At 50.4% G+C, this 18299-nt stretch overlaps 2 protein-coding genes, 1 long non-coding RNA gene and 1 pseudogene across 23 annotated transcripts in view; 3 read left to right on the top strand and 1 right to left on the bottom strand.

Moving 5' to 3' along the window:
• The window catches only part of SYNGAP1 (synaptic Ras GTPase activating protein 1), a 32231-nt gene extending 25476 nt beyond the window's left edge, over positions 1-6755 (top strand). For 10 of the 19 annotated variants that reach the window (XM_086706582.1, XM_086706585.1, XM_086706581.1 and 7 more), the window contains 2 exons: positions 837-927; positions 4818-6755. In XM_086706582.1, coding sequence (XP_086562708.1) covers positions 837-927; positions 4818-4964 — 238 coding nt within the window. In that variant the 3' untranslated portion in view covers positions 4965-6755. The other 9 variants (XR_015251145.1, XR_015251148.1, XR_015251147.1 and 6 more) reach the window with 9 other exon arrangements.
• Positions 6756-7607: 852 nt separating this feature from the next.
• Positions 7608-10565, top strand: ZBTB9 (zinc finger and BTB domain containing 9). The gene is made up of 2 exons (XM_025926099.2): positions 7608-7881; positions 8067-10565. Exon 2 carries the CDS (start codon positions 8149-8151, stop codon positions 9571-9573), a length of 1425 nt encoding a protein of 474 aa, XP_025781884.1. The 5' UTR covers positions 7608-7881; positions 8067-8148; the 3' UTR covers positions 9574-10565.
• Positions 10566-12188: 1623 nt separating this feature from the next.
• LOC147580881 (pancreatic progenitor cell differentiation and proliferation factor pseudogene) lies at positions 12189-14667 on the top strand (annotated as a pseudogene).
• A 1731-nt stretch (positions 14668-16398) lies between these two features.
• LOC112862539 (uncharacterized) overlaps positions 16399-18299 on the bottom strand; it is a 57652-nt gene continuing 55751 nt past the window's right edge. For 2 of the 3 annotated variants that reach the window (XR_015251155.1, XR_015251150.1), the window contains one exon: positions 16399-17021. This is a non-coding gene — a long non-coding RNA (uncharacterized LOC112862539). The remainder of the gene's footprint in view (positions 17022-18299) is intronic. The other variant, XR_015251153.1, reaches the window with a different exon arrangement.

Consider the following 18299-nt stretch of genomic DNA (forward strand, 5'->3'; position numbering starts at 1 on the left):
CAGCCTAGGCTGCAGCCTCCCACTGGTTATTCTCAACCTAGCCTGTGATGTTCTCCCCAAAGTGAGGCAGAGAGCCCCAGCCAGAGCAGTCCCTGGCTATCCCCATCCTCGGTAAACCCTTTCTCTCCAGCCTTGAAAAGGTGCTCTGTTAGAAAGTGAATGACCCTCCTTTGAGTGGAGTGCGTGCACACTTGCACTGCTCTGCCAAGCCCTGGCCTCCAAAGAAGGTATCCTGGCAAGGTGGTTAGCTGTCCTGGGACCCCACGCCCCACTCAAATCAGGGCCAATCCCACTTTGGTTCACTCTGAATGTATTTTTGAGTAAGATTGATTAGAAGGAGAAAGGCCTGACTTGAAACTTGTTTTCAAACCCTTCTCTAATTGATATCCTCGGCGAGAAATCACCTTGAGAGCCTTCATCAAAGGCAGGGAGATGCGGGGAATGATGATTGTCGACACTGCTCTTGGGCTAGGGGTGTCCCAGGGGCTGTACTGGAGATGGCCTGGGTTCGGGGACATGGAATGGGAAATGCAGAAGCTCAGCTACAGAGGGGCAGTGGGAGGGCACCATCCTGAGTGGGAGGACGGAGTGCCGGGGGTGTCTGCGTGGCGGAGGTCTTCGAGGCCCAGAAAGCTGTCCTTAGCACGGGAGAGTCCTTGAGAGGAAGGTTACTGCAGGGTGTCTTTTGGGTCATAATGACGGAAGGATTCGAGGGCAGAGGAGAAGGACTCCCAGGCTTTTCCAGAGAGCTGCAGGGGTTCCCCAGGATCAGGAGTTCCACCGGCAGGCTCCAAGCCCGTGCCCGCCACTAACCCCACTGAAGCCCGTCCCTTCAGGCTGATGCTGGTGGAGGAGGAGCTGCGCCGGGACCACCCCGCCATGCCTGAGCCGCTGCCCGAACCCAAGAAGAGGCTGCTCGACGCTCAGGTGGAAATTACAATGTCATTTATCTTCTCCGTGTCCCATCCCCATCCATCCCACTGTCCTTCGTGCACTCACTGCACCAGCCACCCGGCCCCATCACCATCTGTCTCCCACTGTCCTCCGTTTGTGCTCCCCGGTGACCCCATCTTCATCCCATCGTCTGTGCCTTTGTCACTCCTGGCAGTGTCAGCCCCACCCCTGTGCCTTCCTACCCCGTCTCTCCCGCTCCTCTCTGGGTCTCGGAATCTCCACCAGAACCTCAGTCTCTCTGCCCCCAGACCCCACCCCACCCAGTTCCTGGCACCCCTGCCCTGTCTGTGCCTGCACCTGTTCACCTCGGGAGTTCAGCTTCCTCTGAGCTCATCTTGGGCCAGAAGCGCTAGAGGCTGCAGTTGACTAGACTAGAGCACAGGGCAGGGTGAGTTCCAGTTCCCAGGCTCTGAATGGTCCCCATCACCTCTGTTCTCTTGGCTCCCCAATTTTCCTGTCTCCTGGGCAACTCCCTAATAGCTTCCTCTTCTGACTCTTCAGCTCTTGAAGGCCCCTCTCACCTCGAAAGCTCTCCTTCCCTCAGTATGAAAATCCCTCCCTCTGGTCCTCACACCTGTCTAGCCCTCCAGCTCCCTGCCGCCCTCCCTCTCTCCTCAGCCAGCTTGTAGGACCTCCCCCCTGCACCCTTACCCCTTGCTCACCCCGGTTCTGCTCACTTTCCCACCCATGCTCCTCCTTCCTCTGCTCTGACCGCCAGGCTTCCCCACCACCACCGCCAAGGCTCCTGACCCCGTGACCCCACTCTCTCCCCCTGCAGCTCCTCATCAGGTAATTCTCCTGGTTCCGCTTTGACCACGGGCGGAGGACACAGGGGGAGGTGACTCCGGACCACTGCAGGTTGGTCGTGAAGCCCGCTCCCCTCCAACTCTCTGGAGCCTCTCCCCACCCTCACTGCTGCCCTCCACACCCGAGAACCTCCACAGACCCTACCCTCCTGACACCTCCTGCACAGACCCGGCTCCCAAGGCACTGCCCAAAGAGAGCACTCCCTGCTGCTCCCAGAAATGCTCAGTGACACCCCGCCAACACCAAGCATTTTGCCCTGGACAGGCCTGGCACATCCCCAGATCTCTCCTACAAAACCCGCCGCCCAACCTCCTCTCGGTCCTCTCCCTCTGCCTCTCCGGTGTATGTCTGTCACCCCCCATTTCACCAGAGCGTCCTTGGGAGTTGGGACTTTGGGGGTGGGCTTTGTTAAGGGGTGGCGGTGATGATGGGTTGGGGGACCCTGGCTAGAGGGGCTGTGCTGACTGCAGCAGGTAGGTGGGGGTTTCCCCTTCCTTCCCTAACCTCCGTTCTCCATCCCTCCTTCTACCCCTCACCCGTTTCTCTTCCTCCTCCCTTATATCTGAGTGGAAGGGATCTGTAGCTCCTGTTGGGCCCCAATGGGTGAGAGTTAGGAATGGGCAACTGACTCAGGAAGACTTTTGGGGGGGCTGAAAAGAATGCTGTTCAGGATGTCAGGATACTAGGCAGGGTGAGTGGAACAAGGAGAAACAAAAAAGGAGCCCTGACAGATGTTAGGGTGCAGACGGGCCCATGTGGCGTGGGAGTTGGAAGTGGGGTGAGCCGTCTTCCTAGATAAGATCATGGGCTCAGTAGCCATGTGGATTTCCAGGCAGAGATGCCGGGAACAGCATGTTAAATAACCTGTCCGTCCTTATCGGAGCTCACCCCCCATCTCCCGCCACCCAGTGGCCTTGCCGGACACACGGTCCTACCTAAAACCCAGTAAATGGGAACCTGTCAGCCACTGATACCATTTCTGGGGTGCTTTCTTTTCTGCGGGATTGACCTGCAGTGGGCAGTGGCTCCTCACACTGTAATTTTAACTCTCTGCCTGCCCAGCCTCTCCGTCAAAGTAGTTAGTGATCTGCAAACAGATGCTACGAGTCACCAGGGGACCTCACCACTTGCAGGACTCCTGCCGCGAATTCTTTTGTAAAATGAATAATGGCGCCCTAATTTATCTACTTTCTAAATTTGGGTCCATGGGGGTGTAGGGGGCATGCCTGTGTTCTGTTGCCAGCAGATAGGCAGAGGGAAGGGAATCTGAGGTTCCCTTCCCTGCTCTCCTGCCACACTCAGGATCCCCTACCATACGTAATTTCCTCTCTTGCTGACTTGGGGAAAGTGTGCAAGATGCTCAGCAAGCTAAGAGGGGAGCTTTGCTTAAGGCTGAGGCTTTGGTGACCTTCTGAGAGGTGAGGTCTTTGATTTGAAAGGGAGAGCCGATCTGGGAGCCTCTACTGGGAATGTTTTGTATCCTATAGAGATACGGTTACACAGAACCAGGCTGCTAGGCCTAAATGCCCTGTGGCCCAAGAAACAATTTGGATGCGTTTGTTTTTTTTAACATTTTTTTAAGTGTATTCATTTATTTTGAGAGAGAGAGAGAGAGAGCGCACATGCATAATGAGCAGGATGGAGGGGCAGAGAGAAAGAAAAAGAGAGAATCCCAAGCAGGCTCTGCACTGTCAGCGCAGAGTCTGACATGGGTCTCAGTCTCACAGACTGTGAGATCATGATCTGAGCCGAGATCAAGAGGCTTAACCAGCTGAGAGCCACCCAGGCACCCCTGGACACTTTCTAAATCACTCATAGGTATTGGTCCCTCTGCAATTTAGCCATTGACTTAAAAACTAATTCTGTGCCTGTATTTTAAAAAGCCAAATGAGCAACCAGAAGTATAGAACAGGTGGCTTTCTTCTCTCCTAGCGGAGGAACAGCAGCCAGAGCTGAGGGCAGGAGCCAGAAGCCAGGAGCTGGTCCAGGAGCAGGAGGAGGTGATAGAATAGGACCAGGGGTGGGAGGAGGGTCTGATACCCCTCACCCTCTAACTGGGATCCCAGGCAGAGGGATTGAAAGGATCCTGGGGGCGGAAAGGAATGAAGCAGTTCTGCTTCCTGGGGATGTGGAGATTGTGGCATGCTGTGCCTCTGCAGAAGCTCCCAGTCATTTCTGCCCTTAGCACGAGAGAGAAGCAGCCCTCCCACGATGTTTTTACCATCCCACATGACTTCCCTGAATCCCCCTTCCCCCCCCCCCCGCCCCCCGCCCCAGCCCAGTACAGTTAAACCTCTCTAATTTGGAGTGTTATATTGGGAAGATGGCCACTCTGAATAAGTGACAAAACTGAATAACAGTGTCTAACATTTAATGAAATGCATGTCTTCAAAATACGTACAGTAAGTAGAACTCGGTGAACAAGGCTTTTCCACTCCAGGCCCTCAGGGAGCATGCGTTAATGAATAGATAGGATTCAGAAGTCTGTTTGCTCGTACCCTCCTACAGACACGTTTCCACTATTAATGTGCTTAGCATGCCCTTTCTTCGTAGATAAAGGAAAACTCAAGCCCAGTTTTTGTTCAAATTATGAAAAAATTCCAAATCCATGGGGGTCTGGATTAATGAGGTTTTGCTGTACTGCCTCCCCTTGTTCCCTCAATACAAAGTTCCTACCTCGGATTGGGGGTGGGCTGGGAGGGGGTTCCAAGAGGAGGAGGGAGGCTGGGTAGGGGGAAGATGCAAGGGTTTAGGTTGGGGGTGAGGTAGGAACTTGTTTCTTTTGACTGGTTTCCCGGTATGACTCCCTGGGTTGGAAGGCCCATTAGGAGTCTGGGGTGAGATTCCCTTCTCCCTGATCCCAGAAGATGTAACTTCTACTGCAGGTGAGAAACACAATAGGAGGATGGGGGTGGGGGGTTGTCTTGGGGGAAGGTGGGAGGACATGATTTATGGAATGGGCTGGCTATGGGGGAGGCTACGGCTAAGGGGGCTGACACCCAGGCCCCCGCGAAGCGTCTCAATAAGTCCGCGCTCTCCTCTTTGGTGTCTTGCAGGAGAGGCAGCTTCCCCCCTTGGGTCCAACAAACCCGCGTGTGACGCTGGCCCCACCTTGGAACGGCCTGGCCCCCCCAGCACCACCCCCCCCACCCCGGCTGCAGATCACCGAGAACGGCGAGTTCCGAAACACCGCAGACCACTAGCCCACCCAGCATCACAGACCTTCTTCTCCTTCCCCATGCACCCCACCCTGGAACAGCACCCACCACCAGGACTGGATATCGCCGAGGGACAGCGGGATTGCCTCCCTGAATGCCTCCTTGGGGGGCATCAATCCCCCACCCCCACCGCACCATTTCCAGGAGGGAGAGTGGGGACCCTTAGCTGTCCCCTTTTCCTTCCTGTTGGGGTGCTGCCCCCTGTGACCCCCAGGGACCCTTGCCCCAGGACACCACCTACCCCACACAGACCCCTTCACTCCGGGGTGCTATCCCCATCCTCTGCCTCATCGTTCCCCTGAGCACTGGGGGACAGACCCTCGCCCCCACCCTGGGGGTGTGGCACCTCCAAACTTTCAACTTCAGGGTGATTTTTTAGCAGTAACCAGAGCTGACAATCTAATTCCCCTCCACCGCCCCATTTTGGCCTCCCCTGTCCCCCTTGTTATGGGGAGGGGACCCCAGGTGAGGGGGCCCTATTACCCCTTGATTTCTCAGGAGCGTCTGGGGGGGCTCAGCACGCACAAACTCCTTCTCCTCCTACTACTCTTAAATTTACTCCCTCCCCACCCAGAACCCAGATGGGGTGGAGGGGCCACCGGGGCAGGGAGGGGGCGGCAAGGGGGGAATGGGAGTCATCTCCCCTTCCTCCCACACCTGATCTGCTCTTGGCTGGTCCCAGAGCGGGGTGAGGGGGCTTATGCCCCCCCCTCCCCCAGTGTGTTGGGTGGGGTGGAATTGAGGTTAGGGTGAGGGGTTAGGGTCTAGGAGGGTGTGTATGTTAGGGAGGACAGACTAGTTGATCTGCCCTACCCTGACACACACAGCCCCCCTTGTCCCTCCCCCTCTCTCTTCTTGGTCTCTACTCCCAGGGGGAGGGGGGAACTTACTCTAGGAAAAGCCATGTCTCTCTCCCCCAGGGTGGGGGGACCTGTGTTGGAGGAGGGGTGTTGGGGGCCCCCTTCCATGACTCTGTCCCCCCCCCCGGGGGAGGTAGGACAGGGCTGGGCTTCCCTCTCATCCTCCCCCCTCCCCAATCTCCCTCCACCTCCCTCCCTCCCGCCAGCTCCACAATTTTTCGGTGTTTCTCTGTACATAGCTCTCTGGCGGGATAGGGGAGGTAGGATGGATGGGGTTTAGGGTGGGTAGGTCATGGGAGGGGAGAAGCCCCTCCTTGGCACCCCCTCTTCCCTGACTGCTGTCCCCTACCCAGCCTTGCCCCCTCATCCCTTCTTGCGTTTGGTATTGAGACTCTTTCCAGACTTCACCCTTCTTTCTTTTGTATGGACAGTTCCCCTTCAGTCCCATCCCCCTACACACATACACCCAGCCGGGGCCAAATTTATACTTATATAAAAGTTGTAAATATGTGAAATTTTATCCCTGTGCCCTCTCCTTGCTTTCCCAACCTCAGACCCTACCCCTGGATCCTCTTTCCTCTTCTCTTTGGCTGTTGTAATTATCTGGGGTTTGTACTGTACATATCGGGGGTGTGTGTGTGTGGGCTGGGGGCAACCCCTCTGTACAGAGCTTCCTGGCCCCCTCCCCCCCCACGCGTCCCTCCCCCTCCACCACCCTAAGGGTAGGGAGATGCTCTTCCTACTTGTTTTATTTTGTTTTCTCGTTCTCCCTCCCCACCCTGTCCCACCCCACTCCCAGCCTTCTCTGTCCTTCACCACTATCCCTTTTTCTCCACTCCCAGCCCCATTTCCTTTTTTTCTGGAGTGTGTGGTGAAACAGAAAAATCATGTTTAATAAACGGAGATTGTTCTTTTATCGCTGTACTGATTTTCCTAAGCTGCGACTTCCAGACAGACCAGCAAGTGACGGGATCTGCTTTTTCATAGGAAGGTGACCTGCTGGAAGAAACTATATCCCTGCGTGATGCCACGGTATTCCCCAGAATCTCTCTCCCACCCAGCGATGAGACTACTGTGTTTTTGAGCAGGGGGTTTGCACTGGCCAAGCTTACCCAATCTAGGTCTCTCCTCCGCACTGCTCCACTTAACCCGAAGGAGTAAAGAGGCCAAGGAACAGTATCTGATAAATTCCAAGTTATGTTACACACACACACACACACACACACACACACACACACACACACACACGTTTAGTGATCACCTAGCAATAAGGTTTATTTAATTGCTGGTTAAAATGCTACCGTACGGAATGGAGGAAAGAACTTGGTGCCTCAGCAAATCTGAGTTCCAATCCCAGACCCGTCACTTGGCAGCCTCGGTTTCCCCCAAGAAAACTGAGGATCGCGACATCTATCTTCCAGGGCTGGGGGAGGATACAAGGAGATGTGTGGACAGTACGTGGCCCGCACAGTAGGTACCGAATTAAACTCGCCTTCTCAGCACCTACCGGGGGACGGGAGCTACATTTAATCACACTACGACTTTTGAGTCTCCCCCCTCCCTCCGAGCTGTGCTCTCCGGAGGTCTGGCTTTTGCGGTCCTCCCCCAGTAGAGGCCACCCCATCCGCAGCCGCGTAGGGGCCAGCGACCTCCTGCTAGCCCCGCCTTCTCGCCCGCGCAGCCAATCAACACGAGGCTTTTAGGCCACTGCCCTCCGATTGGCTGCGGCTCTGGCACCGCCCACCACCCGGCGTTGGCGTCCGGCGGGAAGGCGGTGGCTTCCGGCCTGGGACGGCGAGGTGGCTGCAAAGGCACTCTGCTCCAGAGCCGCGTGTGTACCGGCGGGGGCGTGGCGGCGGGAACGGCCTCTCGGCCGTCACTCAAGGTCTCCCGGTGGCCGCGGCTTCCCGGGAGCCGGGCTCTCAGGGCACCGTGAGAAGGAGCGGAGCGGAGGGCAGGAACCGTCGGGGGCCGGCGAGGTCAGGCGCGTGGCTGGAAGGACCTCCTCATCCTCCTTCACAGGCCCTGGAAGTTAAACCCCGGTTGGTCTTTTGCTGTGGTTGTTTAGTTCTTATTTCCTTGGTGGGGGAGTGCGCGGGATTGATCTGCGGAAATCGCCACTGACTGCAAAGTTTCCACATGTTGGGTTGGGGAGGCGAGTGCTGTGTGAGGAGACGTGGTTCCCCTTACCCAGAGCTTCTGTGACCCCCGTCTCTTTCCTCCACAGCCTTCGTCCCGCGTGGGCTCCGCCCCCAGCCCCTCATCTCCCGTATTCGATCCTCTGGGATCTCTCTTTCTGAGGAGGCCATATGGATACCTCGACGCCTTTGCCTCCCGTCCCCCCCTCCCCGATCTGCAACCCAGCCCCGCGGACGATCCAGATCGAGTTCCCGCAGCATAGCTCCCTGCTGCTGGAAGCCCTGAACCGCCACAGGCTAGAGGGCAAGTTCTGTGATGTGTCCCTCTTGGTGCAGGGCCGGGAACTTAGGGCTCACAAAGCAGTGTTGGCTGCTGCCTCTCCTTACTTCCATGACAAACTTCTTCTGGGGGATGCGCCACGTCTCACTCTGCCCAGCGTCATTGAAGCCGATGCCTTCGAGGGGCTGCTCCAGCTCATTTATTCCGGGCGCCTCCGTCTGCCACTGGATGCTCTCCCTGCCCACCTCCTCGTGGCCAGTGGCCTGCAGATGTGGCAAGTAGTAGATCAGTGCTCAGAGATTCTTAGAGAACTAGAAAACTCAGGTGGTGGAATTTCAGCCCGGGGGGCGACCTCTTACCACACACTTCCTTCCACCACATCCTCTCCAGGAGGCTGGTGCATTCGCTCTTCCCCTTTCCAGACCCCAGTGCAGTCTTCCACTTCTACCGAGAGCCCCGTTTTAGGGGAGGGGAGCGAACTGGGCGATGTGTTACAGATTCAAGTTGAGGAAGAGGAGGAAGAGGAGGAGGAAGAAGAGGAGGAGGAGGAGGAGGACCAGGCGTCAACAGCACCCTCCCAGACTCCTCAGCCCCCGAGAGTATCAGGAAGCTTTCCCTGCCCTCATGGATCTCACTCACTGCCCGTATCCACTACGCCCCGCAGGGTTCCAGAGGGCGAGAGTGCACCCCTCGAGCCTCCTGCCCCTCATACTGCACTGCCCCCCAAAGTCTTCTACATTAAGCAGGAGCCCTCTGAGCCTAAAGAAGAGATATCAACAGGTGGAACTCAATCTGGAGGAGCAAAGGAGGAGACCAAAGTGTTTCCTGGAGGGGACGCTGAAGGGAATGGAGAGCTAGGGTTCTTGCTGCCCTCGGGAGCAGGGGCGACATATGGAGGAGGAGGAGGAGGAGGTCCATCCTGGAAACCAGTGGATCTTCATGGGAATGAAATCCTCTCAGGGGGTGGGGGACCTGGGGGGGCAGGACAGGCTGTGCACGGGCCTGTGAAGTTAGGAGGTACACCCCCCGCAGATGGAAAACGCTTCGGTTGCTTGTGTGGGAAGCGGTTTGCAGTGAAGCCAAAGCGTGACCGTCACATCATGCTGACCTTCAGCCTTCGGCCCTTTGGCTGTGGCGTCTGCAATAAGCGCTTCAAGCTGAAGCACCATCTGACGGAGCACATGAAGACCCACGCTGGAGCCCTGCATGCCTGCCCCCATTGCGGCCGTCGGTTCCGAGTCCATGCCTGTTTCCTTCGCCATCGGGACCTGTGCAAGGGCCAGGGCTGGGCCACTGCTCACTGGACTTACAACTGACTGCTGAGGCCATGCACTAATTTCTAGTGCAGGAGAGCCACTGCTGCTGATGGACACTTTCCCCTCACCACCATTGCACCCCACTCTCGGATCTTGAAATCATGCCAAGAGAATAGATATATCCTGGACATCTTGTTCTTAAGTGTGGGCGTCGACCTGTCAGATTTGGGAATTCAGTTTTCTCATCTCGAGGTTTGCTAACCACCCCATCAGAAGGTGGTGTATAGGGCATACATAATTTGATCACTTGCCCATAATAGACCTTTCATACAGTAAACCAGATTTCAGATTAAGAGTTTGCTGAGAAAAGAGAGCAAAAAGACGTGACGATTAAATGTTTGGTCTCCACGAGGAGTTAAAGGAGCTGGTCTCCACGTAGGGATGGTCTCCACGTAGAGATGTTTGATTCTAAGGTCTAGTGATTCCGAAACTAATAAGCTCTGTGTTTTCGCCCTTGTCATTGCTGAAATGATTTAGGTAGAGTTCTTTTTATGTGCTTTCTTTTGTTAGATCTTTCCAGAAGCTCCTCAGATCATAACTTGCTCTCTCACCTTCCCAACACTTCTATTTTTAATGTGGTAGTTGAGCACTTTAACAAACTTGAGCATTCCAGGTGTCATTCCTAGAACCCTCTTTTTAACAGAGGGTATTCCCTCAACAGTCTGTGCCTCTTGTTTACCTGTGTCCACCACTGATCACCCATATATTGATCACAGTGATTGGAATGTGACCAGTGAACTCAGGAGGTGGCCACCGACCTAAAATGCTCTCAGGGTAGCACCACTGTTTTGAACAAGTGTCTGTTGTCAGAGGCTGAGACAGCGCATACAGAAGGCTGGAGAGTAACTGCACAGTAGGACCACACACTCTTCCTTTCCATCCCACTCACACGATAGCCCCTTGAGAGAGAGAAGAGAGAAGAGTAGATACTGGAATGGGGAGATTTTCACAGTTACTTAATTTCTTCAAATAAACTTTGCCCTGAAATCTAAGCTGACAATGGACTGGATTGAGTAATTTATTGGGAGAGACAGCATGAAAACAGAGTTGCAAAAACTTGAATGTGTTCCTTATGCAGCAGGGCTATGTTGATGGGGGAAGAATGGGATGGTTTCACATTGGTGCAGAGATCATTGTCCTCGACCTCAGTGGGCCAGGTTCTAGGCCTTGACCTGCCACTGAATGATCTCTAGTAAGTTCCCTTATCTTTCAGAGTGTGAACTGGTCATTTTTGGTTTTTGTAAGGTCGTATATATCTCCTAACTGGTTCCCTGTCTTACTTTTGAAGGTGTTGGTTCACATGATCTTTACTGTACTCTCCCCTGACTTTTTGTATCATCGATAACATTTGGTTTGGTTTGTTCTACATTTAGTGCATAGCACTGTGCTAGACCCTGATACCCTGACCTCCAAAAGTTCACAGCTACCACCAAAGCTAGACAAAAATGACAATGTAGTATGACACATCCATCAAAGGGGGCAGTGCAGGCTACTGTAGTGGCATAAAGGAAGCTGAGAGAAGACCTCTTGCAGATGAGCAGAGGTTTCACAAAGATCACTCTGTACCAGAGTATAGTGACGGTGTGGGTGGCTGCAATGATGTTGAAACGGTGAACGTGAATTGAAGTTAGAACAGTAGGGCCAGGATTGATGGCTTTCCCCAAGGCATGTTCCTTAAAATCTTACTGGGTATGGCACCCAGAAGAGGCTGAAAAATGTGACTTTATGGCTGAGAAGGTGAATTCGAGCTGTGATCTGTCAGCCCCTCTAAAGAGCCACGCCATGGTACCATCCCCATGGTAAGGACTGTGAATACATTGGGAAGGGGGTCAGGGAGAGGGCTACCAACCTTGGATCAGTTACAATCCCACCCACCTGCCATTCTTTTGGCACACATTCTGTAGGTGACTACAGACATACCTCAGCGATATCACACGTTCGGTTCCAGACCACTGCAACGGAGCAAGTCAGATGAAATTTTTGGCTTCTCAGTGCATATAACAGTTATGTTTTTATGGTAACCTGTTAAGTGTGCAATAGCATTAGGTCTAAAAAAATGTACATACCTTTAAAAAAATATTGCTAAAAAATGCTAATGATCATCTGAGCTTTCAATAAGTGGTAATTGCTGACCACAGACCACCATAACAAATAATAATGAAAAAGTTTAAATATTGCACGATTTACCAAAATGTGATGCAGAGACCCAAAGCGAGCAAATACTGTTGGAAAAATGGTGCCGATAGACTTGCTCCAGACCTTTAATTGCAGGCTTTCAACAGAATTGCTACAGACCTCAAGTTTGTAAAAAAAACCTTTAGTTTGTGCAGTATCCACAAAGTGCAATAAAGCGGAGCGCAATAAAATGAGGCACACCTGTGTATCTATTGAGCAGGATCCTTTGGTTGCAAGCAAGGGAAGCTGGCTCTGACTAACCTTATTAAAACAGGAATCTGGAAGTATGTGGGGTATCCTGGAATGGAAGTATCCTGGAATGGAAGGAAGGGCTCAAGGACCAGCCTTTGGAAGGATAAGACCTGGATAAGGATAAGCCCTGGGCGTTCAGGGAGCAGGAATTCCTGGGGGATTTTTGTAATATCTTCGAAGGAGAGAAAGAGAGCGGGGGAGGGGCAGAGAGAGGGAGACACAGAATCCAAAGCAGGCTCCAAGCTCTGAGATGTCAGCACAGAGCCCGACCTGGGGCTCAAACCCACCAGCCGTGAGATCATGACCTGAAGTCAGATGCTCAACTAACTGAGTCACCAAGGCACCCCAATCTAGTCCTTATTTCTTGTGTTACTTATCTCAAGATAAAAATTCCCGGAAGAGAACTCTGAGCCTCAGGTCCACCCTCTGGCCAGAGCACCCTGAACATATGTTCCATCAAGGCAACAAAGTGGGCATGTGCAATCCTCAAGGGGAAATTGAGGTACTGGAATAAGAGTGGGGAATGGTGCTAGTCAGCCCAGGGGAACAGAGGCCCACCCCAGGTAACCTTCACCTGTTGCCCATCTTGGGATCCTTAAGGTGTCAGATACCCCTGGCAGTTAATAGGTATTCAAGAAATGGTGAATCTGCCCAACTTCCACCTCTGCCCTCTGAACTTAAGGCAGAATTGCTTCCTCCCTCTCCTCAGTCCCCATAGAACTTTGTTATTACTACTGCAAGCAAATTAAAATGCCATCTTAGAGTTTTATCGTTTTTAAGTTATTAGGAATTACACAAAAAACAAGTTCCATAACGAAAGATCTGGATGTAGACCCCTCGCCGTGCACGTGGAGCAGCCTTCCTCGGTCTCCTATGTAAATGGACTCCCTGGCCTAGCGTCTCAGTCCCTGGCACCCGGGATCGCGGGCCCAAGCCTACAAGGGGTTGCACAGAAGCTTACACCAGGCCACAAGTGACAGCATGGCAACTATCCCTCCAGCAGCTCACTCACTCGTGGCCACCCACGACTATTACCAGTGCCACCTGGGTTCCACTTCCAGTAACAGCTTCTGTGGAATTGCCCAGTGTACTGGGGAAGCCATCCCTCACCACCCCTGTCTCCCCAGGGCCGACCTGGTGGGCACACTTCTTTGGGAAGCCCCCTCTCCCAAAGTAGTTCATGGCTAACAGTGTTGGAGTCCCCAGCACGCTTGGAATCTCCCCCAGGCCTCCAATGGCACGATCACCTGTGACTTGACTCTGGAAGCCATGAAGAAGCAGCCTGGTGGCCAGCCTGGCAGAGCCAACACCAGGCCCCAATCCTGAGTGGCCACCACCAGGAGGTGCTAGGCTCATCAGAACCCCTTCCCTCCCCTTAGACTAGACAGGCTGCCTCAAGCAGAAGTGATTGGTTTCTTTTACAACAAAACAGCAAAACACCAAAAAGGAAGTTGACAGAACCCCAGTCTTTACTATCCAAGCCACAGGCAAGCCTTCCTTACACCCTGTAACCATGCGCCTTGCACCAAGTGGAAAATAAACTCCAAGCAGCCTTGGAATTTAGATCTAAGCATTTAGATTTAAGTGTTTAAAGATTTAAAACTTAAAAGCCTTCTTCTCTGCCTCTGTCCATTCCTCCATGTAGTGGAAGAGGTGTCCCTACTACTGTCCAAGTCTAGCCCCCTTCCCAGAGCCCTTGCTCTTTTAATTGTCCCCTCTGTCCAGTTATCTTCACTCTCTGTCTGGAGTTCCTCATTAGCATTTAATCGTGCTTGCAGGTTTGTAAGAATTAATACATGTAAAGTGCTTACAACAATGCCTTGCACTCGGTAAACTCAATAGATGTTAGCTGTTATTATGAGTGAGAACATTAGTTCCCCACACCTTTACCAGGATCAGTGCTCTCAGGGAAGGGTCACATATATAAAAGGAAAGTATTTTCAACTGAGGGGGAAATGAAACATTACGGTACTCAGTAAGGATTAGATGTGAACATTATTTTTTACCTTTCTCATAAAGGTGAGAGTTCTTCAGGGTTCTCTTCGCCCTCTTCCACCTTTATATATTCCTGGGTGATTTTTATCCACTTTTCTGAGTTAAACCACTTAAATACTGATGACACTTAATTTTATATCTCCAATTTTCCTGACCCCCAGACCCACTTAGATTTCCTTCTTTCCTTCCTTTGGCAACAAGGCCTGCTGTGTACCTGGCACTGATGAGAAGGGCAGGATTATCACCTTGAGAGGCAGATGTTTAAACCAGCTATGTAGGTACTTCATAGACCTCTCAAGCTCAGCATGCCTAAAATACCCCAGCTCAAGTCAGCTGCTCCATTGTTTCCGGGTTTAGTAAAAGCTCCCCCATCCACTTAAATGCTTAAGACTGAGACCTGGAAGTGTTCCTGGGCACCTGTCTCACCTCCCATATCTGTCCTACCAATGCCATCCCCTGAATATTTCAAATCGATGCATTCTTTTACTGTTACTGCAACCTCCTAACTGGTTGTCTTGTCTCGCTTCTCTCTATGTCTCACTCCACACACACTATGGCCACAGTGTTCTCGCTAAAGCATAAAGTACTGTTTCGCCAGCTCTCCAGCTTAAACCTCCTGCTCTTTGATGGAGTCCAAAAGATCTCCCAATTACTGCACTCTTGCCGTTCATGTCTCCCCCGGGCCTCTGCTTTTTCTGCTCCTCGTGCTCATCTCTCTGCCTAGAATAGTTACCTACCTGGAAACAGTCTTCAGTGGGCTAATTCCCTCTCTCTTCAGTTATCAGCTGACACATCACTTTCTTTAGAAATCTGACCATGAGGCCCAGGTGGGACTGCTGCTACGTGTTCTACTAGCTCTTATTTCACCTTGTCATGAAACTTTCCTGGCATTTCCTTTTCAGTAAGTATATGCCAACTATCCACTATTACCCATTATATGTGGGTACTATTTTAGGCATGATGGACAGTGCTTGCCCTCATAAGATTACATTCCAGTGCCGTAAAGGAAAATGAACCGGTAATAAGGGGGAGTGTGCCACAAAAGGAAGGCCTACTGTACACATTGATCTCGTATTCCAAAGGAGAAGAAAGACCCAGACAAGCAAAGCAGGGCAGGGGAAATGGTTCTAGTACAGTGTTCAGCAGATGCAAAGGCCAAGAGAGAGAACGAGGTTGGTATGTGTGACAAGGAAACCAGTGGACTTGGGGAGGAATGAGATGTCTTAGTCTGTTGGGTCTGCTATAATAATACCACAGACTAAGTGACTTATAGGCAACAGAAATGTATTTCTCACTGTTCTGTAGGCTGGTAAGTCCAAGATCAAGTGCCAGCAGACTCTGTCTGAGGACCTGCTTCCTGGTTCATAGATGGTCATCTTCCCATGTCCTCATGTGGTGGAAAGAGAAAGGAAGTTCTCTATAAGGGCACTACCTTCATGACCTAATCGCCTCCCAAAAGCCATACCTTCTAATGCGATCACAGTGGGGGTTAGGATTTCAGTGCATGAACTTTTGGGGAACACAAACGTTCAGTCCATTGCAGATGTGGTTGAAGAGGTGGGCTGGGACTGGGTTATATGGAGCCTTTCAGATCACGTTAAGGAATTTGGATTGTATTTGAAATGCAATGGGAAGGCAATAAAGAGTTTAAAGTAGAGAAGCAATGGCCTTTTAACATTTTAAAGAGATTCCTCCAGCTACAGAGGGCATATTGGATCATTAGGGGCAAGAGTGGAAGCAGGGAGACCAATTAGACTATTTCAGCAGCATAGACAAGAGGTGGATAAAAACAGCAGGTATGGAGAGAAGTAGATGGATTAAAAGCTATTATTACATTTGGAAGTAGGACCGACGCAAGAACATTCTAAGAGATTAATATAGAGATTGTGGGAAAGTAAAAAATCAAGGAAGACCCCTAGAGTTTTGTCTTGATTAATTGAATTAGAGAGGCCATTTAATGAGTGGAAGACAGGAGTAGAAGGACTTGGGAGTGGATCAAGGGTTTTATCTGAATGGCTAGAAGCAGCTGGCTGTACTTGTCCAATGTTCTTCTAGACCGGGGGTTGGCAAACTTATGCTATAAAGGATCAGATAGTAAATATTAGGCTTTGCATGCCAAGAAGCAAAATCAAGGATATTATATAAGTACATGGAAATTAAAGAAAACAAATTGCCACAGGTTTTTTTTCCTGACAAAACTCAAAGTATAATGATTGAGTACAATTTTTTTTTTTTTTTTTTTGGTAATACAGGTCTACTGCTTTAACTGGGGTACAAAGTTAGTGTTCCCTGTCATCAGAATCAGTTGCAAATGTTCATTTGCTAATGCTGATCTGTAACGAGATTTTACATATTTCATCTCTGAAAATGTCTTCACACAGATAGTACCGCCAACTACTGATATTAATCCAAGAGCATGTAATTTTAATTGAGCATATTCATCACCTGAAAGGCATTTATAGAATTCTATTATATTCTTCTCCTGATACTTGCCTTTTATCATGTCATTACATCTTGGATTAGTCACATCCAAATGAAGATGAGGTGGAAACTCCTCAATTGCACAATTAAATGAAATATAGAAATTTTCTTTGCACTTGCATTGAGGTTTGAAAAACACTGCTGGAACTGTGGTTCAAGCTCAGAAATAATATATGCTGCAAATCTGTGTGGGAATGGAGATCTTGCTGTTTGTTGTAACTTCTAATAGTGCAGGAAGTGTACATAGCAGCTTGACATTACCCGAGATTCAACAACTTTGATGACTTTGCTGCAGTATATGTTACTGTTTCATGGATACTGAGTTTCAGTTTGGGGAGATGGAAAAAAGTTCTGCAGATAGAAGGTGGCGATTGTACAGCACTGTAAACATACTTATTCCTCCTGACTGTACACTTGAAAACGATTTGGGGGCACCTGGGTGGCTCAGTCCGTTAAGTGTCTTACTCTTGATCTCAGCTCAGACCTTGGTCTCAGGGTCATGAGTTCAAGCCCCACATTTGGCTCCATGCTGGGTGTGAAGCCTACTTAAAAAAAGAAAAAGAAAATGGTTTAAATGGTCCATTTTATGTTACATGTATTTTACCACAATTAAAAAAAAAATGAATGAACCACGAATGAATTAATGGATCTAGGCATTGGGCATCAGTGCAAACACCACAAAAAAGAAACAGCCAGACCATATGTGCCTCTATGGAAAACCACCACCACCACCTATGAATTAGTCTGGCCCCAAATATTGAACGTGGATGTGATCAAGCCTCAAAATATTAACTACAAATTCGCAGAAAATGCAGAGAGCAGGGGAACATGTTAAACCACACCACAATGATGTAGTCAGCAAAACTGAGACTGCAAGAAATTCTAAGAAAAAAACACCCCATTTTTTTCACAAGAAAAACTGCAAAGGGACAAGGGGGAAGGAGGGAAACCTGTAGTTTAAAAGATGTTATGTCTTGGGGGCACCTAGGTGGTCAGTCAGTTGAGCATCTGCCTCTTGATTTTGACTCAGGTCAAGATCTCATGATTTGTGAATTCAAGCCCTGCAACAGGCTCTGTGCTGACAGCACGGAGCCTGCTTGGGATTCTCTCTCTCTCTCTCTCTCTCTCTCTCTCTCTTTCCCTCTTTCTCTGTCCCTCTCCTGATTTCTCTCTCTCTCTCAAAATAAATAAACTTAAAAAATTTTAATGCAACAAATTCACGTTTAAACAAAATTTTTATGCTTTTTACATTTATTTTTTTAGTAATCTCTACACCGAACGAAGGGCTCAAACTCATGACCCCAAGATTAAGAGTCACACACTTCACCAAATGAGCCAGCCAGGTGCCCCCTAAAAGATTTTAAAAGACATATTATTAAGCAATCATAATGTGAGAATCTTATTTGGATCATAGTTTTTGTATTTGTTTCCTTTTTCCTTTAAAAAAATTTTTTTAATTTAAATTCTAGTTACTTAACATACAGTGCAATATGGGTTTCAAGAGTAGAATTCAGTGGTCCATCACTTATATACAACACCCAGTGTTCATCACAACAGTGCCTTCCTTATTTTAACTATCACCCATCTAGCCCATCCCCACTCACCTCCCTCCATCAACCCTCAGTTTGTTCTCTAAGAGACTTTTATGTTTTTTTTTAAATGTTTATTTATTTTTGAGAGAGAGACACACACACAGAGTACGAGCAAGGGAGGGGAAGAGACAGAGGGAGACACAGAATCCAAAGCAGGCTCCAGGCTCTGAGCTGTCAGCACAGAGACCTACGTGGGGCTTGAACCCAAAAACCATGAATCATGACCTGAGC

The sequence above is a fragment of the Puma concolor genome, chromosome B2 (assembly GCF_028749965.1).
Source record: "Puma concolor isolate L17-30 chromosome B2, mPumCon1.1.hap2, whole genome shotgun sequence".
NCBI classification, from domain to species: domain Eukaryota; kingdom Metazoa; phylum Chordata; class Mammalia; order Carnivora; family Felidae; genus Puma; species Puma concolor.